The sequence below is a fragment of the Phoxinus phoxinus genome (genome assembly GCF_949152265.1).
Source record: "Phoxinus phoxinus genome assembly, chromosome: 14".
In the NCBI taxonomy this organism is placed as follows: Eukaryota; Metazoa; Chordata; class Actinopteri; order Cypriniformes; family Leuciscidae; genus Phoxinus; species Phoxinus phoxinus.
Window position 1 is genome coordinate 15,175,016 of NC_136889.1, and position 21,915 is coordinate 15,196,930.

The following is a 21,915-nucleotide window of genomic DNA, read 5'->3' on the forward strand; positions in this document are numbered from 1 at the left end:
TAAAAATGTTAAAAGTTATGTCCATTAGCAGGTCATCTTATATCATGCAGTTTGGAGTTGACAGTTAGTCTGTCCCAGCTTGCTAATAGATTACTACTACTAATGGTTATTTATATCATCAGCAAAATAGCAACAGCAAAATCATGGGTTTAGTTCCCAAAGACTGCCTGGACTAATACAAATGTACAGTATGTACACTACCGTTCAAAAGTTTGGGGTCGATAATTTTTTTATATATATTTTATAAAAAATCAGTAAAAAAAGTAATATTGTAAAATATTCTTACAATTTAAAATAACTATTTCTAGAGATATTTCTATCTCTATTTTCAGTATCCATTACGCCAGTCTTCAGTGTCAACTGATCCTTCAGAAATCACTCCTGATTTGGTGCTCAAGAAACATCTCTTATTATCATCAATGTTTATTATAATAGTTGTATTATAATAGCTGTATTATTGTGGAAACTATTATGTATTTTGTTTCCTCGATTCTTTGATAAATATAAAGCTCAAAAGAACATCATATTCATTTTTTTAATGTTTTTATTCAAAAACATTAATAAGACTTTTACAGACCCAAACTTTTGAACTGCTTAAATGCATTAAATCTGTACCATTACAAAACAATTCCAGTAAAACTATCAAAGCATTCTAAAAACAAGATAAGTTAACAAAGTAAATTATAGTGCATAAATTGAAGGACAAAAAAAGAATACATATTTTTTTATTTTATAATTTATATATACTTTTTTCAATATATAATAATATTAATTAATTCATTCATGCATTCATTCATTCATTCCTCATATTGAAACTCAATGGGATCCATTGTTGTTTTGGATTCCATTTATTTCTATTGTACTTGCTTTTAAAATTGCTATTTTCTATTTATACACATAGCCTATATGTAAGGTGGCATTGAGTTTACTCATTTACATTTTTCTTTCAGATCTCAAGATTAATGCATAAGTAAGATAAATCTCAGGGAAATGGACAATAAAAGTTGCTTTAGCAGCCTGTCTGAAGGACATTGTGGAAGTGAACAATACTCTACTGATGCAAAAAAAAGGAATATTGTCAAAATGATTAATCTAGCAGCAAACACCAAACTATTAGAAACCGAGAAGGAGGAGGTAACAAATGCAGTATGTATTGTTCTGTGCACTGTGTTTTTAGAAAAAAGGAGAAGTTCAGCGCTCATTTCAGTTTCAATTATACATTTGACAGACACTTTTATCCAAAGCGAGTTACTTTCATTCAAGCTAAGGTATTTTAACAGTTTATACAGTACATTTAAAACCCATGAACTTAGCATTGTTAGCGTCAAGCTCGACTGTTTGAGTTTGCATGTGGATATTATAACATATGATACTGTGAATATAAGGGTCAGACAATGTCATATCAGATCAGACAGTCGCTAAAGCTGATTTTGACCCAATTTTGATAATAGCTTGCTTATTATACCCTAAAAATAAGGTCTGTAAAATGTTTCTTGCTGTAAAATGTTAATATTTTTAGCCCCCTTGAAGTACTCATTATTTCCAGGCCAAAATACAGCGGGTTCCCCTTAGTCCAAATGGTTCAGAGACTCCTTGGGGTAAAAATATTTTTAAAAATGACTACTTATTTTGGAAAAGAGTTTTGCCAATTCTAGACATGGATAATATTGGGGCACTAAAAAAAAGACCTAAGATACTAATAAATTATCTCAAACCATTAACTTTGATTGACTAGTCCCTATCCTGAACAAAAAAAAGTCCCTAGCGTGATCAAAATATCAGCTTTTACCATTTTTTTGTCTGGTATGGTACAATATTTTGCTCATTTTAAAAGGACTCATTCAGTGTTGACTTGACATGGAAGTATGTCTAAATGTGACCTGATTTGACATGGACTGACCTATACCGTGTTTAATATATCAAGTTATTGGCTATATAGTAATATAGAGTCTAGTGTTTATTCACATGCTGTGATAAATACAGTTATTTCAGTTACTTACTTTGACAGATATCATTTTTAAACCTTGCACTTGTTCAACAATGTAATCCGTTTATCTTAAATGCGATGTTTTTCCCCCACGTTGCAGTAGCAGAAAGCCTGAATCAATTGCTCACTCGTGCACTAATGAGGGATCGATAAACACTGTAGCTCTCCACTTCTACAAGTGTGTTCACCTATTTACCCCTAGAACTCGTCTCATCAGCTTAATTTTATACACAGCGTACAGTACATAGGAATTACTGCGTGCCAAAGTCTGCATGACAACGGATAGATTATGGAATTAGCAACTGCACACGGTGATCACAGGGGGGCTAAATTGCTGTCTGTTTAGAACGCAGCTTAGCGGGATTAGAATTTTTCATTAAACTATAAAACAAGCAGACAGTCATTAATTATGGCTGAGCATTCAAGATCAGTCATTGGCCAGGTCACAAAGAGCTGAGTAGATTTAATTTAGTACCAGGCTTCTGAGAACTGTTTCCTAACTGTTATACAACCTCTGGCTCCCCAGCAAGAGAGCAAAACACAGCCGTCTGATGCCAGCCGCGATCGCCGGGGCCTTTATCTCTTGAGAAATGAAAGGAAAAGAAATTAAATTCAACTTAAATGTCAAGGCAAGCAATTAGAAATGTATTCCTCAGATTGAAAATTAAAATACTGTAAAGAGCCAAAGCCTTGTACCAACACATCAGCCTGGAACTACGACAAAAGCCCGCAAAGCGTGAAGCGTGAACAGCCAGCAGTGCTTGTTCTGTGTCACATTACAAATGCAAATGCAGCTGAGCTACAGCATTATTCATTATTTACACATAGCATCAACGGACGGTCTGATTGATGGACAGTATGATTTCTCAACATCGGGCCCATGAGGAACACTTGGGTGGAAACCCCAAATGAAGCAGATTTAAAGGATAACTACAGGTTATAAAGCTCGGGAGAGGTCAATCAAGGTCAAATGTAGTGCCCTATGTTGGAGATATCACCGGGTCGGGCAGTTTTAAAATGTATACTTCACTGTGGTGGCTCAACAAATTATAGAAACGAATCAAGCGGATTGCTCAGATAAAAAAAGATAGTTCACCCAAAAATAAAAATTCTGTCATCATTTATTCATGTCATTCCAAACCTTTATGACTGTCTTTCTTCAGTGGAAGGGGAAAAAAAGAAAAAAAATCTACATTCAATAAAACTTATTAGGATCCAATGTGCATTTTGGACACTGTTGTCTAAATTACATTCTTTAAAATATTTTATTTTTGTGTTTTGCTAAATAATTAAATGTTTGGAACGTCATGACGGTGAGTACAGTAAATTATGACAGACTTTCTTTTTTGGATGACCTGTGCCTTTAAATCTTGTTTGTGACTTTCTCTGAAATTAAAGTAACTTCTAATCCAAGTAAGTTTATAAATAAAAAGGCAATTATGGTTCTTATGAGATTGTATTATTTGTCAAGCAACTGTCAAAGTGTTGCTGCTGCACAGCCTTTACATGTAAGCCTAAGTGTTAAAACCTGAATAAGTTTTCAATTTTTAGGCATTTAAAGCAAATAACTTCTGTGAATAACTTCACAGAACACCTAAAGTTTCTCTTTAAACTCTTAAATCAAACTGCTTGCAGCTGTCATGTTACTGATACAAGTTTAATATGTCTAGTAATCAAAAAATCATTAGAAATTAACCTAAGGGAGATAACATTGTTTCATTTCTGCTTTTATCCCAACTCTTGACAGAATGACAAACCAGACTTTGCATATACATGAGAAGAGTTTCCTTCATAAATCTGAAAACAGAGTGGCAGCGTTTTATGTTGCACTGGGTTTGAACTGCACCAGGAGAAATAAAATATGCTTTTTAAACATTCACAAACCTATTTTAAATTAGATCTGTTGTGTAATTCACTGAATATCATGATGCCAACAAGTGGCCTACACCAGAACCTCACTGAATGTATAGATAATGACCACCTCATGTCAACTAGAGAGGCTGGTTCAGCCAAAGCCAAAAACATCAAGAGTTACTGTTGACTGCAGGACGCACCCCAGCAAGGGAGGAGAAAAAGAGAAATCTGACCGTCAAAACCTTCTTAAGGGATAATCCAGGCTGACTGGCCGCGGCCAACAGGGATAAACTGTAATTCCCTGCTCAGAATGTGAGCATGTGGTTTTGGTAAAGAACACAGCTCCATGAAGCTGAATTTTTTTATTCATTAACCAAATATTTTTTTTAAATGTGTATTTATGACTAATTAGACACACTTGGGATTGTGAATCTCTACTGAAATGCAAGTTCTAAAGGATCTGGACCAGTAAGCAAAACCCAGAGCATCAGCGGAAAAATTTAATTGGATCTGCATTATTAGGAAAGGAGAGTTTTGGTCTGAAGAAATAACGAAAGAGCACAAGAACAGTGAATAATTGAAAGGAAGGAAAGAGAAAGAGAGATAATACAATAGCTTATTCTCTCTCTGTTAGCTGGTGGTCTCAAAAGAGGGCAGCAGGATGGATCTCAGTACGGGCTGTCTGGTACCAAGCCTGTATACAAGGCCTTTGTGCGTTCAGAGTGGAAACAAACCACAGGAAATAAGGTAAATGTAGCTTCTAAAATAAATCAGCCATCCATCTGCCAGGCAGGATACTTAAATAATTATATTGCCAAGCTTTTGTACAATCTATAAATCAAAATGTCACATTCCGAACCATCCTTCGTGAGAATAGCAGTGCTGTTTCTAGTTCGAGATCCTCAGAGCCTCCATTTAGGTCAGTGAACTCAGGTGTTAATTAGCAGCTGTTATTTTCCTATTAAATGCAGTGCAAGGTAAACAGCAAACAGCTTCAGGTTCTGTCCCATGGCCTTGGCAAGCTGCACAGCTCAGCACTTCTCCTCCAAGAAATCATTAGCAGAATATAGTTGGAGAGAATGCTACACATCAGGAGGAGAGTCTGATATTCCCCTCTTTTTATTCTGCACACATTCACATGGTTTCTCCTCCAATAAGGTGTCAGCATCTGCTCACAAAGCTATCAACTATCTATTTAGTGCAAATTCGTATTCAATTTATAATTCACACTATGAGGATTCATAACATTATTTCTTTATATCTCAGTAATGTAGTAAAGTGTAATGCTAATAGGATGCAATAACTTTAATTAGCATAAGGTAGCTCAAACAGAAAAGCAAGACACTAGCTGTTTCTATCCAAAGTTACGAACTTAACTTGTGCGCAAATTTGGAACATCGCATAAAACATTTGTGAATAAAGCACAGTTTCCTTCCAGCGAGTCGAAGAGAACAAATTGTCAATTTCTGATAAACTAGCGCTAAATATCACTTCAAAAAATGGAAGTTGCTGCAGTCGAAGCCACTGTATATAATAATTTTCGTATTAATTATGGCTCACAGCCCGCAAATGAAACACAATAAACACAATAAACACAGCGTTGTCATGTTAACTTGCATTCAGATGCCTGGTGTTTGTGAATGCAATCGTGGGAGGCGTTTCTGGGAGGGAATTATACCGAACAACTTTAACAACAGACTTTGCTCAAGCATTACAGAATGATCAAAATAACATTTTAGATGCTGTGCAATGAGATCGATCTGTTTCTCATCGATTCCAGTTATACCGTCTTATCGCAAAGTCACATGTCTTTTTTTGATCAAGGAATTTATTCTGTAAAAGTGTTGCCATCGTAGGTTATGTGCATTCACATTTAATGCGATATGCCATAATGCGCTTAAAAATAGGTGGATGGATAGCTACTAACTGCACCAACACCATGGGTTGGATTCTCAAGGACTGCATGAAATGATAAAATTTATGTTTTGAATAACAGGTATATAAAAATACCTGCCGTGACAAGTGCATATTTTTTTCTGTAAAACAAACTTCACTGTTCACATACTGCATACAATTTTAAATTTTCAGAACTCGAAAAAAAATCCAACAGAAACTACGAGCAACATCACCGAGTTGATGCTACAAAAATGAACAAGAGTGACAAGAACCAGCTGTGTGTGTGTGTGTGTGTGTGTGTGTGTGTGTGTGTGTGTGTGTGTGTGTGTGTGTGTGTGTGTGTGTGTGTGTGTGTGTGTGTGTGTGTGTGTGTGTGTGTGTGTGTGTGTGTGTGTGTGTGTGTGTGTGATTCTGTAATTCAAGAGCATGAGTTGGTTGCAGCATTCAGCTTAAGCACCAGGGTGGGCACCATTCAGAATTTAATTGAGAATGCATTTAAAATCGCAATTCAAATCCTGAATTTGAATTAAGATTGCAAACAGGATGCAGAATTGCAATTCAAATCTGGATGCAAGAAAGTCAATTAAAGTAAATTAAAGCAAATTAAAACTAAAATAATTTTAAGTTAATAAAAGAAAAATTAAAAAGATAGATGTACTCATGGTAACATAAAAACAATGGGCCTTTCCTGAACACTGCTCCTTCTCAAGTGCTGCTGACTCATACACTGCCACTCCACTCACCTGCGTGCATATGACAAGTACAATGGTGTCCACTCCTGGTCCTGCTGGGCAGCAGTGTCTTCTGGCTTTTGTTGGGCCTCTGAGTATTTTGGTCTTTGATTGATTGATTACAGTGTTCCCTCAGCTGGGTTCCAGAGCATAAAAAAATGGCTTCGGAGGCACAGGTAGAGGCTGATTGATAGGAGGTAGCTAAAGCCTGTTAAAATCATGGCCCAAGAGGACCAAGACTGGACACCACCGACCTTTACCAGAGATGAGATGTTCTGCTCTAGCCAGACACTAAAGCCCCCATTCTATCGGGCCATTGCCTTTCCTGAACTGAGCAAAGTAAAACTAGACTAAATGCAGATCATGGCTGGCTGAATGGGATGGTTTAGTGCCTGGCTGGGAATTGGGGCTTTGCGTGCTCCAGAATGAAGGATGACTATCCCCTCTGTATGTGCATTCAATTGGCACTCCATATCTCTCTGTGGGTGCTAGAGCAGGCTCCAGTCGGACCCACCGTTCATACCGCTATAGATGCTCCGTTGATGAGGGGACATCTCTTCTACGCCCGGCCTCTTCTGTGCCATCTCTCGGCTGGGGCTGCCAAACCTGCTGTGCTGATGCCTCGACAACTCTGGGCTCCCAGATATGACACGTCCCTTCTGTAGGTGCTCCGGTGTCCCTGATAGAATCTGTTTGGGCTCTGGACTCCCACACATACTTCCCATGCTAGCCCTGTGCTTCTGGAAAAGGTCCGGGCTGCCAGGCGGCTGAGAGGACACCAGCAATTGTTTCGAGAACTGCTCTGGACTGCCTCTCGACAGGCTCTTGCCAAGTTTCTCTGGACTGAAACCCCGTAGGCCCTTATGATCCGGACTGGAGAAGGACCCACAGCGAGACCGGCACACTTGGGGATAGGTGTGCGCTGCGTACTCCTGGCTGGTGCTATGTCTGCGGCTCGCATGCTCAGGACCCGGTGCCGCCTCCCCTGAGCCTGGCTTATGTAGGTGGTTAGGACTGCCTCCAACCGGGCCGCCCAACAGCTGCTGCTTATGTGTGAGATGGTCAGGGCTGTCGGTGCTGCCCGCGCTGGAGGTACTGCTCCCGTCACCCACATCTCTTAGTAGGCCAGGCGCAGGACCGCTGGCGTGAGACAGGCTGCTCTGGCTATCGATTGAATTCCTGCAGCCGGCTGGTCCCCCGGTACCTGCTGACCTGCCGGTACCTCCAGAGCCCTTCTCCTCATCCAGCATAAGGCACAGCTCTCTCAGTTCAAGATTCTCCCTCACTACTTCCTCCTGCCTCTGCTCCAGCTCTTTCAGCTTCTGCAGGTACAGTGTCACCTCCTTACGCATGATCCCTGCGCTGTAGCGGCCCAAGCGTTGCCACTCCCTCGACACCTTCTTTCCTTTCTGCCGGTCATCATCCAGAAAGCAGCAGAGGTCCCGCAGCTCCTGGTTGTCCTCTTGAAGCTTCTGATTCACCTCCTGAAAAAAAAAAAAATCTATGACTCAACACTGATGTCTAAGCAGAGCAAGTTTGACTGGTGAAAGGGAAGTTAAACAATGCTGGCGTTAATTTATATTTAATATATATACTGTTGTGACTTGAGCTGTCAATGTGGACCTACTTTACACATCTGTGTACAAAATATTCCTAATTGATTATGTTTTTGCATACTACAGAAATATTACTGTAGTGGTTTTGTTTCCATTAGCATAATGTTCTTCTATGAGAACATTACATGTAAAAGACAGTTTACCCCGGTGGACCTTTATGCCCATCACAGAGAATGCATGTGCCAGGAGTTGAATCTTAGAAGAAAAAAAGGTCCCACTTTATATTAAGTGGCTTTAAGTACTATGTACTTACATCGAAAAATAAATACATGTTGTATTGTAAAACACTTTTGCTGCTATTGAGATGTGATACGGGTAAGGTTAGGGACAGGTGTGGTGGTATGGTTAAGTTTAAGGGTGGGTTAAGGTGTAAGGGAAGGCTCAACACTGTAATTACAAATGTAATTACATACATTAATTAATTTTAAAAATATAAGTACAATGTAAAAACATGTATGTACACAAAAAGTCCATTGTATCAAATTAGTAATTTCAATGTAAGTACATAGTACTTAAAGCCACTTAATATAAAGTGGGACCAAAAAATATATATTTAAAGATGCACAACATGCTCAAAGGCCATGCGTAAACATGTAAGATTGACGCTTTTTTAAAAATACTTATTTTATACAAAAAAAATCTACAAATAAATAATTAAAATAAAACTACCTTTTGTTTGATTAGTACCAAAACGATGTGGCTTCTATTTATTTAGTCAACATAAGATGCAGGCTCGCCTTACCTTCAGCCCTCGTATTTCGTTGAGGTGCTGCTGAAGCCTGCGGTTCACCTCTCGGATGAGATTGCTGTGGTCCACTATAACGCTCATCTTTTCGGTTTCGGATCTGCGCAGCCGGCGAACCAGCTCCTCCTTGCTCCATTTCAGAATCTCCTCGTCCGTGAGTTTGGAGAGATCCTCTGAGGGACCTTCTGCGCTCTTAGATATGCTCGACTGCAGCTGAGGCTGGATGGGCTTTTCCATTCTCCCGAGCAACTTATCGAAGTGCAAGGCTGTAAAACAAATCACCGAAAAGCAGATCAAATCCTTCGTTGGTACTTTTCCGCGAATTCCCCCTTGTTAGTATCGAATTTTAGTGACTACCATTTTAAGGATAACTGTTCTGCCCATGCTGTCCCTTCTGAAGACAGGGATGCAGCCCTAAAGTGCCGGCGTATACTTCTCCCCTTTATGCACTTGCTGTACGGGTGGACCCTCTGTCTCTATGTTTCCATCTGTCCGTCAGCATCCTGTCAAGCTCAGTGCCGTGCTGAACCCGAGCCTTCTGTCCGCGCGCATGAGGAAGACGCACGGCCGGTCGCTTCTGTGCTCGGGGTGCGTGACAGCAGCCTCTCAGATTGCTCGACTGGCTGAGTTGAGATCTCTCTCTCTCTCTCTCTCTCTCTCTCTCTCTCTCTCTCTCTCTCTCTCTCTCTCTCTCTCGTTACACGCCCCCTTCTCTTGGTGATAACTTTTTGTTATTGGGCGCCACCTGGTGGTGATAATTTAAGTCTACATCAAGTTGACCATTTGAAGTCATAGTTTAGATCTGCAAATTTAGCACAATAATAATAATACATTTAAAATAAATATCAGACTGGTTTGATGGTCCTAAAGACTCTATTGTTTTTATGAATTATGAATTATTATTATTATTCATAGTCTCATTATTTGATTAAAATACATACCAAAACGGAGAGGTGGATCAGAAGACAATGAATGAATGAATGAATGAATTCATTCATTCATTCATTCATTCATTTTTAATCTAGTGCACACTGGAACTGGTTTGTGTTCACAAGCAGGAAACAAAGCTTAGCACAGTTTGGATGACATGGATCTACGAAGATCGTTTGTCACACAACACAGAGGTCAGTTTACAAAACAAAACACATTTTTGGAAAATGGCTTGCTTTAGGTATTTCTAAGATGTGGGCCAGAGGACATCTTAAATTATTCATATGAATTGGTTCTGGAAGGGCAGGTGTCTATGTGAGGGCAATTTCTGATGCCTTATTATACCACAAACTTTTATAACCTGGTTAATAAATTGCACATTTTGAACATCTACAGTATTTCGTGTAAAGCTTCATCTAACAGTGAAAATGAAAGAGATTTAGACATCTCACCTGAGCCGCAGCCACCATTTAACATCATTCAAGCTTATGATTAACAACCTTAAACTGATACATTAATGGAGGGATATGCTGAACTATTTCCTTTGATTCGGCTTTTGTTTGGATCACTTTCAAGTGAATTAAGGCTCACACCGATTGAGCTGCTTTTCATCCTACCAATTTTATTTTGAATTAAAGAGGCAAATTATTTATGAGGAAACGTTCCACTTTTTTCCCTCTTCATTTATATAACTCTGGTGATTCCAGCAGACACTATTAAGCAAGCCCTAACTTTGCCAGTTTAGTCAATTTAATAATTACTCATTTCTAGTCATTTAACTGACACTTTTATTCAAAGCAATTTACAGTACACTTATTACTGGAGTTACTTATGATGAAGTGCCTTGCTCAAGGACACAATGCTGCTGAGTTTGTCATTATTCACCTAATCCGTCATTGTGCTTTAATGCTTTTCTGGCGAGTTTATATAATTTGTTGTGCCCTATCCTTTGTAAATGCATGCAAAATATCTACTTTTCTTTCCTCATTGTTATTCATGGAAGAATGAAGTGTAGCAGGTCAGTTGTTTCCTTGGTGTCATTCTAGATGGTAGTTTAGTGGGGAGGGAGAATTCCATGAAATGATGAGGGGTGTGTCTGTGTGATGACACGAGAGCGCAGTACACTAACAACCAGTGACAATATTTGTCATCTTGCAGTGCAATGGCGAGGACTCTACCTTCAGCTCTGTGCCTCCTGGTTGGACTTACATGTCTCCCATATACAGAATGTTGGGAAGCGCCCTGGTTTTGTCATGGACGTGAGTGTCCCGTGTACACCCTGGTAAATGAATATCAGGTATCTACGACTTTTTTTTTTTTTTTTAGTTTGGAATATTTTACATTTGGTTTATTATATGTAAAAATGTTGTACCATTGTGTTAATAAAACAAAAAGGGATTTGAGGAACGCAGCTACGACGTGAGCTATTGGATTGCCACTGATATTGCGAGTACTAGCCAGAGTGATATAACGGAAGGATTTTGGAAACTGTATTATTTTAATCAAGGACAAAACAACGAGAGTAAGTAAGCTTCACGGTTTTGATGGAGAAAACAATCCATTGTTAATTTTCACTCCTCTTATTTGACTGTAATTTTACTTCTCAGGTAAGGAGATTGCTATGACCAGGCCTGTGCTGGTGTCGGTGAAGGAAGCTGATGGAATGGAGGAGAGACAGGTGTCCATTTCCTTCTATCAATCTGACTCAAACATCCCTGAACCCATCGATACGACCATCAGAATAATTGTTGTACCAGGCGGTACTGTCTATGTCAGGTTAGTCATTTCAGTGAAGAACGACAGTCAAAAACTGTTCATTTACTGTTTCTCATTTAAACATTCTCTCATTGCTGGGCATTACAGGTCGTTTAGTGGTCTGGCTTCTGATCAGGACGCCTTAGAGAACGTGCAGCAGCTCAAAGACGACCTCGGGGCTGCAGGAAAGGAGTTCATTGAAAACAGGTTTGATGCAGCTGGCTATGACGCACCGTGGGATTTGTTCTACAGGCACAATGAAGTTTGGGTTCGTGCACCCTGAGGATCCAGATAGTTCTGTTCCTTATTCCTACTTTTAACTTCCAGTCTGTTAAAGATTTTCTTACATGTATATGGGGAAAACATTTATATTGTGGTCACGTTGCAGTCTTAATCATTGTATTATTTAGTGCAATCTATTGTGCAATCTAAGTGTGTAAGCACATTTGAGTTGTATGACGGGATTATAAAGTGCAATGTGAGGTCTATCTTCTACCTCTGTAGGTTCACACTGAAAATGAATTGAAAATAAAACTTTTGACTTTCTTCAAAACATTATTGTTCTTTTTTATTATACATTTTATTTAAGGCATTCTGTCTTTCTTCAAATTAATTCACCTACTTATTGACTGATAGAGGTATCAAATGAATGAAAACTGCATAAAATAAGTGCATTGCAATACGCAGAAGTTAAAAGGCCTATTAGAAAATATACAGATAGATGCACAAAAAACTGAAAGTTTCTAAAATACAAGAGAAACAGGTTTAGGAATGATCAGAATGGGGTTATCATGTTTCTCATCAGCTATTGTTCATGTTATAAGAAACTCCGCCCACTTAAACCAGTCCAACTGGTGATCCACAACTGTCCTTAGGCTGTTAATAAACCTATTTGATTAAAGGACAGGTTCGGTATTTAGGGGCCAAGCACTGAAAGTGCGGAGGCACCTATTGTTTTCGTTCCGGTTCTTATTATTAGGGGCCAAGCACTGAAGGTGCGGGCACCTATTGTATCTGTTCCTGTACCAAAAATAATTCTTCTTCTTCTTCCGCTCTGGGAGTCTATGGCAGCCCATAGAACCATTCGCGGGAAAGTTGTAATGGTTTGACATTCGGATAGAGGACAGTCCCAACATTAAATACACCAATTTTGGTGTGTCTAAGTCATTCCCTCTAGCGCCACCAACTGTCCAAAGTTTCACTCATGTTTATTCTAATAACTTTTGAACCACAAGGGCTAGAAACAAAATTCTTTTTTCCTCTGATTCCTGACATCGTGACGATTCGATTGCACCCAATGACGTCATTTTGCGCCATGAAAAGTTTTCCGCCATTTTGAATTTTCCGAAAAAGCTACTTTTTCGAACTCCTCCTAGGCCGTTGCTCCAATTTCCATGAAAATTGAATCAGATCATCTACAGACCATGCCGACAAAAAGTTATGGAATTCAAGTTGATTCGCTTAGCAATTTTCGAAAAAACCCACAAACAAATTTTACGTAGCGCTTGCGAAAACAGACGTAAGGCTGTATCTCCGCAACGCTTTGTTGGATTCAGACCAAATTTGCCACATGTCATCACAAGCATGACTTGAGGCTACATGCTGCGTTTCGGCGCAGCGCCACCTACTGGTCCGGAGATATGAAAAATGGCTATTTTTGCTTATAACTTCTGAACAGTTTGCCCAAAAATCATCAAATTGGTCTCGTTAGATTCAGGCCAACATGCTGAGTCGACTGATATCCAATTTTACCATGTCGGCCATTTTGGCTGTCGGCCATTTTGAATTTTGTGCTAAAATGCTGTATTTTAAGAACGCATGAATGGATTGTTACGAAACATGGTATGGGTCATCAGCACGATGCCCTGAAGGAGCGTGAGAAGTTTCGAAACAGCGCCACCTTGTGGTCAAAAGTTATAACAACATTTCCAAAAAGGCTAATAACCTTTGAATACATCTGCCTATTGAAATGCCACTGGTCTCAATAGATTCGCTGGGTCACGCTGAGAACATAGATACCAAGTTTGCCATATTTGGCCGAACTTCCTGTCCGCCATCTTGATTTTCAGTCAAAACCTACTTTGTCGAACTCCTCCTAGACCGTTTGTCCGATTTTCACCAAAATCGAATCGTATCATCTCCACACTGTACCGACAAAAAGTTATGGAATTCGTGTTGATTCGTCAAACCGTTCTCAAATACCGCGCAAACAAATTTTACGTTGTGCTACAGCTACAGATTTAGTGCAAAAGTACTACATCGCCCATAACTCCTAGAGTCCGTTTGTCCTAGACTCAAGTGTCTCACACCACTGTGATCCCTGGCTCAAGGCGGACAAAATGGCTATCTCCAATTTCGATTTAGGCCAGAAAAATTTTCTGCTATGTCGAATTTTGTCCGAAACCTACTTTTGCAAACTAGTCCTAGGTTTTTCACCAGATCGGAACCAAACCAGTCTAGGACATTTCTCTGGACTCTCTAGATCAATAAATATCGAAAAAAAAGTTGAACTTTTGCATTTGGGTGGCTGTAACAGGGTCATTTAGAAAAGGGGCGTGGCAAAATACACTAAAAAGCCTATAAATCCCATATGAAAATTCAGAACTTCACCAAAATTGATGAGCATATGTGTCAGAACATGGTGAGGAAGCATGCAGAGTTTCATGGAGATCGGACCATAGGTGGCGCTGTAACTGGCAAAAAGCCTTCAATCTTATTAGGGGTTCAAGCATGAAATGCTGAAACCCTATTGTAATTAAGGATTCGTAAAACGCATCGTGCAGGCCAAACCGTAAGGCCTAGAGACGTGAAACCTGGCCAGATGGTAGGCCTCAATTTGGGGACAACCTATCAGAGTATGACCCCGAATGGCCCATAGGTGGCGCTACAGCAACCAAAAGTTCAAAATTGATCATAGCTCTTAGACCGTTTGTCCCAGGATCAAGTGCCCCAAATCGTTGGAATCCTTGGCTCAAGGCGGACAAAATGGCCATCTCCGATTTCGATTTAGGCCAGAAAAAATTTCTGCTATGTCGAATTTTGTCCAAAACCTACTTTTGCGAACTAGTCCCTGGTTTTTCGCCCGACCGGAGCCAAACCAGTCTAGGACATTTCTCTGGACTCTCTCGATCAATAGTTTTTGAAAAAAAGTAGAATTTTTGCATTTGGTTGGCTATAACAGGGTCATTTGGAAAATGGGCGGGGCAAAATACAGTCAAAAGCCTATAAATCCTAAACAAAAACTCAGAACATCACGAAAATCGCTGAGCATATGTGTCATGACATGGTGAACAAGCGTGCCGAGTTTCATGCAGATCGGACCATAGGTGGCACTATAAATGGCAAAAAGGTTCCCTTATTATTAGGGGCCAAGCACTGAAGGTGCGGGCACCTATTGTATCTGTTCCCGTACCAAAAATAATTCTTCTTCTTCTTCCGCTCTGGGAGTCTATGGCAGCCCATAGAACCGATCGCGGGAAAGTTGTAATGGTTTGACATTCGGATAGAGGACAGTCCCAACATTAAATACACCAATTTTGGTGTGTCTAAGTCATTCCCTCTAGCGCCACCAACTGTCCAAAGTTTCACTCATGTTTATTCTAATAACTTTTGAACCACAAGGGCTAGAAACAAAATTCTTTTTTCCTCTGATTCCTGACCTCGTGACGATTCGATTGCACCCAATGACGTCATTTTGCGCCATGAAAAGTTTTCCGCCATTTTGAATTTTCCGAAAAAGCTACTTTTTCGAACTCCTCCTAGGCCGTTGCTCCAATTTCCATGAAAATTGAATCAGATCATCTACAGACCATGCCGACAAAAAGTTATGGAATTCAAGTTGATTCGAATTACCGTTCTCGAATACCGCGCAAATAAATTTTACGTAGCGCTTGCAAAAACAGACGTAAGGCCGTATCTCCACAACGCTTTATCGGATTCAGACCAAATTTGGTACATGTCATCACAAGCATGACCTGAGGCTACATGCTGCGTTTCGGCGCAGCGCCACCTACTGGTCCGGAGATATGAAGAATTTATATTTTTGCTTATAACTTCTGAACGGTTTGTCCAAAAATCACAAAAGTGGTCTCGTTAGATTCAAGGCATCGTGCTGAGTCGACTGATATCCAATTTTCCCATATCGGCCATTTTGGCTGTCGGCCATTTTGAATTATGTGCTAAAATGCTGTATTTTATGAACGCATGAACCTATCGTTACGAAACTCAGTATGGGTCATCAGTACAACGCCCTAAAAGTACTCAAAAATTTATGAGACAGCGCCACCTTTTGGTCAAAAGTTATAATGAAATTTCCAAAAATGCTAATAACTTTTGAATAAATTTGCCTATAGTAATGACACTGATCTCAATATATTCCTTGGGTTATGCTGAAAACATAGATACCAATTTTGCCATAGTCAGCCAAACTTCCTGTCCGCCATCTTTATTTTCTTTTAAAACCTACTTTTTCAAACTCCTCCTAGACCGAACGTCCGATTTTCACCAAAATTGGATCGTGTCATCTCCAGACCGTGCCGAGTAAAAGTTATGGATTTCGTGTCGATAGACAAAACCGTTTTCGTATACCGCAGTGGCAAAGTTGAGGCATGATGCCAAAATGACTATTCAGGCTTTATATCTGCAATGCCTTGACATATTGACACCAAACTTTGTATGTGTCATTGTCACTTCACTCTGACCACATCACATCAGTTTCGTAACTGCGCCACCTATTGGTCGAAAGTGATAATCATATTTTTAGTTATTGTATGTGATTTTTCAACCATTTTGCCAAAATTCATCTTCAAATGTCTTTAATTGCTCTTTGCTGCAGTGGGTCTCACACTCCCAGCCACTTTGGCATGTCTTGTCGTCTTGCTTGCGCTTGGCCCCGGTGATTGCTGCTTGCAGCTATATTTATTAGGGGCCAAGCACTGAAGGTGCGGGCACCTATTGTATCTGTTCCCGTTCTTATTCTTCTTCTTTTTCTTTTTCTTTTTTTTCTTTTTTTTCTTCCGACTGGGCGTCTATGGCAGCCTATAGAACCGTTTGCGGGAAACTTATACAAATTGGCACAGTGATAGAGGACAGCCTGAACTATCACCATAGCAAATTTGGAGTCTCCAACTCATTCCCTCTAGCGCCACCAGCTGTCCAAAGTTTCACTCATGTTTATGCTAATAACTTTTGAACCACAAGGGCTAGAAACAAAATTCTTTTTTCCTCTGATTCCTGAGCTCATGACGATTCGACTGCACCCTATGACGTCATTTTCCGTCATAATAGTTTTCCCGCCATTTTGAATTTTCCGAAAAACCTACTTTTTCGAACTCCTCCTAGGCCGTTGCTCCGAATTTCACGAAAAATGAACCAGATCATCTCCAGACCTTGACGACCAAAAGTTATGGAATTCAAGTTGATTCGAATTACCGTTCTCGAATACCGCGCAAATAAATTTTACGTAGCGCTTGCGAAAACAGACGTAAGGCCGTATCTCCACAACGCTTTATCGGATTCAGACCAAATTTGGTACATGTCATCACAAGCATGACTTGAGGCTACATGCTGCGTTTCGGCACAGCGCCACCTACTGGTCCGGAGATATGAAGAATTTATGTTTTTGCTTATAACTTCTGAACGGTTTGTCCAAAAATCACAAAAGTGGTCTCGTTAGATTCAGGGCGTCGTGCTGAGTTGACTGATATCCAATTTTCCCATATCGGCCATTTTGGCTGTCGGCCATTTTGAATTATGTGCTAAAATGCTGTATTTTATGAACGCATGAACGTATCGTTACGAAACTCAGTATGGGTCATCAGTACAACGCCCTAAAGGTACTCAAAAATTTATGAGACACCGCCACCTTTTGGTCAAAAGTTATAATGAAATTTCCAAAAATGCTAATAACTTTTGAATAAATTTGCCTATAGTAATGACATTGATCTCAATAGATTCCTTGGGTTATGCTGAAAACATAGATACCAATTTTGCCATAGTCAGCCAAACTTCCTGTCCGCCATCTTTATTTTTTTTTAAAACCTACTTTTTCGAACTCCTCCTAGACCGAAGGTCCGATTTTCACCAAAATCGGATCGTGTCATCTCCAGACCGTGCCGAGTAAAAGTTATGGATTTCGTGTCGATAGACGAAACCGTTTTCGTATACCGCAGTGGCAAAGTTGAGGCATGATGCCAAAATGACTATTCAGGCTTTATATCTGCAATGCCTTGACATATTGACACCAAACTTTGTAAGTGTCATTGTCACTTCACTCTGACCACATCACATCAGTTTCGTAACTGCGCCACCTATTGGTCGAAAGTGATAATCATATTTTTAGTTAATGTATGTGATTTTTCAACCATTTTGCCAAAATTCATCTTTAAATGTCTTCAATTGCTCCTTGCTGCAGTTGGTCTCTCACTTCCAGCCACTTTGGCATGTCTTGTCGTCTTGCTTGCGCTTGGCCCCGGTGATTGCTGCTTGCAGCTATATTTATTATTATTATTCTGCTTCTTCCGACTGGGCGTCTATGGCAGCCCATAGAAGCGTATGCGGGAAAGTTGTTCCGGTTTGACATTCTGATAGAGGACATTCCCAACAGTAATTGCACCAATTTTGGTGTCTCTAACTCATTCCCTCTAGCGCCACCACCTGTCCAAAGTTTCACTTATATTATGCTAATAACTTTTAAACCGTAAGGCCTATCAACAAAATTCTTTTTTCCTCTGATTCCTGAGCTCACGACGATTCGACTGGACCCTATGACGTCATTTTCCGTCATAAAAATATGGCCGCCATTTTGAATTGTCCAAAAAACCTTCTTTTGCGAACTCGTCCTAGACGGTTTGTCCGATTTGCACCAAAATTGCACCAGATCATCTTCAGGCTGTGGGGACAAAAAGTTATGGAATTCAAGTTGATTCGTCAAACCGTTTTCGATAAACGCGCAAACAAATTTTACGTAGCGCTTGCGAAAACAGACATAAGGCTGTATCTCCGCATCGCTTAATCGTATTCAAACCAAACTTCCTACATGTCATCACAAGCATGACTTGAGGCTACATGCTGCGTTTCGGCGCAGCGCCACCTACTGGTCTGGAGATATGAAAAAAGGCTATTTTTGCTTATAACTTCTGAACGGTTTGTCCAAAAATCACAAAAGTGGTCTCGATAGATTCAGGGCGTCATGTTGAGTTGACTGATATCCAATTTTTCCATATCGGCCATTTTGGCTTTCGGCCATTTTGAATTATGTGCTAAAATGCTGTATTTTATGAACGCATGAACGTATCGTTACGAAACTCAGTATGGGTCATCAGTACAAAGCCCTAAAGGTACTCAAAAGATTATGAGACAGCGCCACCTTTTGGTCAAAAGTTATAATGAAATTTCCAAAAATGCTAATAACTTTTGAATAAATTTGCCTATAGTAATGACACTGATCTCAATAGATTCCTTGGGTCATGCTGAAAACATAGATACCAATTTTGCCATAGTCAGCCAAACTTCCTGTCCGCCATCTTTATTTTCTTTTAAAACCTACTTTTTCGAACTCCTCCTAGACCGAACGTCCGATTTTCACCAAAATCGGATCGTGTCATCTCCAGACTGTGCCGAGTAAAAGTTATGGATTTCGTGTCGATAGACAAAACCGTTTTCGTATACCGCAGTGGCAAAGTTGAGGCATGATGCCAAAATGACTATTCAGGCTTTATATCTGCAATGCCTTGACATATTGACACCAAACTTTGTATGTGTCATTGTCACTTCACTCTGACCACATCACATCAGTTTCGTAACTGCGCCACCTATTGGTCGAAAGTGATAATCATATTTTTAGTTATTGTATGTGATTTTTCAACCATTTTGCCAAAATTCATCTTCAAATGTCTTTAATTGCTCCTTGCTGCAGTGGGTCTCACACTCCCAGCCACTTTGGCATGTCTTGTCGTCTTGCTTGCGCTTGGCCCCGGTGATTGCTGCTTGCAGCTATATTTATTATTATTATTATTCTGCTTCTTCCGACTGGGTGTCTATGGCAGCCCATAGAAGCGTATGCGGGAAAGTTGTTCCGGTTTGACATTCTGATAGAGGACATTCCCAACAGTAATTGCACCAATTTTGGTGTCTCTAACTCATTCCCTCTAGCGCCACCACCTGTCCAAAGTTTCACTTATATTATGCTAATAACTTTTAAACCGTAAGGCCTATCAACAAAATTCTTTTTTCCTCTGATTCCTGAGCTCACGACGATTCGACTGGACCCTATGACGTCATTTTCCGTCATAAAAATATGGCCGCCATTTTGAATTGTCCAAAAAACCTTCTTTTGCGAACTCGTCCTAGACGGTTTGTCCGATTTGCACCAAAATTGCACCATATCATCTTCAGGCTGTGGGGACAAAAAGTTATGGAATTCAAGTTGATTCGTCAAACCGTTTTCGATAAACGCGCAAACAAATTTTACGTAGCGCTTGCGAAAACAGACATAAGGCTGTATCTCCGCATCGCTTAATCGTATTCAAACCAAACTTCCTACATGTCATCACAAGCATGACCTGAGGCTACATGCTGCGTTTCGGCGCAGCGCCACCTACTGGTCTGGAGATATGAAAAAAGGCTATTTTTGCTTATAACTTCTGAACGGTTTGTCCAAAAATCACAAAAGTGGTCTCGATAGATTCAGGGCGTCATGTTGAGTTGACTGATATCCAATTTTTCCATATCGGCCATTTTGGCTGTCGGCCATTTTGAATTATGTGCTAAAATGCTGTATTTTATGAACGCATGAACGTATCGTTACGAAACTCAGTATGGGTCATCAGTACAAAGCCCTAAAGGTACTCAAAAGATTATGAGACAGCGCCACCTTTTGGTCAAAAGTTATAATGCAATTTCCAAAAATGCTAATAACTTTTGAATAAATTTGCCTATAGTAATGACACTGATCTCAATAGATTCCTTGGGTCATGCTGAAAACATAGATACCAATTTTGCCATAGTCAGCCAAACTTCCTGTCCGCCATCTTTATTTTCTTTTAAAACCTACTTTTTCGAACTCCTCCTAGACCGAACGTCCGATTTTCACCAAAATCGGATCGTGTCATCTCCAGACCGTGCCGAGTAAAAGTTATGGATTTCGTGTCGATAGACGAAACCGTTTTCGTATACCGCAGTGGCAAAGTTGAGGCATGATGCCAAAATGACTATTCAGGCTTTATATCTGCAATGCCTTGACATATTGACACCAAACTTTGTATGTGTCGTCGTCACTTCACTCTGACCACATCACAACAGTTTTGTAACTGCGCCACCTATTGGTCTAAAGTGATAATCTATTAAATCATATTTTTAAGTTAATGCATGTGATTTTTCAACCATTTTGCCAAAATTCATCTTTAAATGTCTTCAATTGCTCCTTGCTGCAGTTGATCTCTCACTCTCAGCCACTTTGGCACGTCTTGTCGTCTTGCTTGCGCTTGGCCCCGGTGATTGCTGCTTGCAGCTATATTTTACACTTAAAGTCATGTTTTCAGATAGTTTCTGATTAAATAGAACGGTTAAGATTAAAATTTGGACACATGCTGCTGTACCGAGAATTTTCGGTTTTCGATTTCATCAGAAACTATCTGAAAACATGGCTTTAAGTGTAAAATACCGAACCTGTCCTTTAAAGGCTATGTTGCAGGTTAAAGTACCCAGTGAGCCAATGTATAGAAAAATAATGTAGGAACTATATTTAAATATGAACATATACTTATAAAACGCTATTTAGGCTTCTGGAGTCGTTTTTGTGAGAAAATTTTACTTCCGCGTTTGAAAACCGCCAAACCGGAAGTGACGTAGCATGAGGCAGAGCGGTCAAAGTAAACAATAGGAAAGCAATGGATCGCAATGACAGATCGGACGCTGAGGAAATTCTAGCCTAAATGTTTACTCGTATGATGGACCTCAGCCATATAATTATGTGCCTAATATGAAGCCAAGAGAGTAGACAGGCCAGGATTAGACAGAACAACGGTCAGAGGAGACACATTGAGCTGTGGTGTGAGGAGAACGGGGCAGGGGTCGGGTCTCGATGAGAGAACAGTGTTAGCTTATAGATGTATTCACGTTAGCCGACGATATGTACAACACTATGCTCAGATCACAATATTGTACAGATTATTATCATGTATCAGGCAAAAGTAAAGCTATTATTTAGACCCTTACCTGCATGTGTTGTGTGTGTCAGCCATTAGGAGACAGTTTCAAGAGGAAGAGGGACTTTATAAAGGCTTTGAATGGCCCCATTTGGTGACAATGAATACAAAAATAATCACAATCACAACTGTCTTACTGTATAAAAACTTTATATTTAGAAACAGCCAACACAAACATTAAAATTCGGAGTACAGA

General features: G+C 39.9%; 2 protein-coding genes across 8 annotated transcripts in view; one reads left to right on the forward strand and one right to left on the reverse strand.

Annotated features, from left to right (window-relative positions):
- Window positions 1-9,450, reverse strand: part of ccdc85a (coiled-coil domain containing 85A) — a 33,360-nt gene extending 23,910 nt beyond the window's left edge. The window contains exons 1-4 of one of the 7 annotated variants that reach the window (XM_079635883.1): window positions 9,187-9,289; window positions 8,827-9,095; window positions 6,983-7,952; window positions 2,500-2,569 (exon numbers count right to left, since the gene is read on the reverse strand). In XM_079635883.1, the coding sequence (XP_079492009.1) occupies window positions 2,500-2,569; window positions 6,983-7,952; window positions 8,827-9,066 (1,280 nt within the window). In that variant the 5' untranslated portion in view covers window positions 9,067-9,095; window positions 9,187-9,289. Of the gene's footprint in view, window positions 1-2,499; window positions 2,570-6,480; window positions 7,953-8,826 lie in introns of all 7 variants that reach the window. The other 6 variants (XR_013800284.1, XM_079635885.1, XM_079635882.1 and 3 more) reach the window with 6 other exon arrangements.
- A 1,330-nt stretch (window positions 9,451-10,780) lies between these two features.
- soul2 (heme-binding protein soul2) lies at window positions 10,781-12,063 on the forward strand. The gene is made up of 4 exons (XM_079635887.1): window positions 10,781-11,056; window positions 11,155-11,281; window positions 11,367-11,535; window positions 11,623-12,063. The coding sequence occupies exons 1-4, from the start codon at window positions 10,922-10,924 to the stop codon at window positions 11,795-11,797; spliced, it is 606 nt and encodes a 201-aa protein (XP_079492013.1). The 5' UTR covers window positions 10,781-10,921; the 3' UTR covers window positions 11,798-12,063.
- Window positions 12,064-21,915: the final 9,852 nt, after the last annotated feature.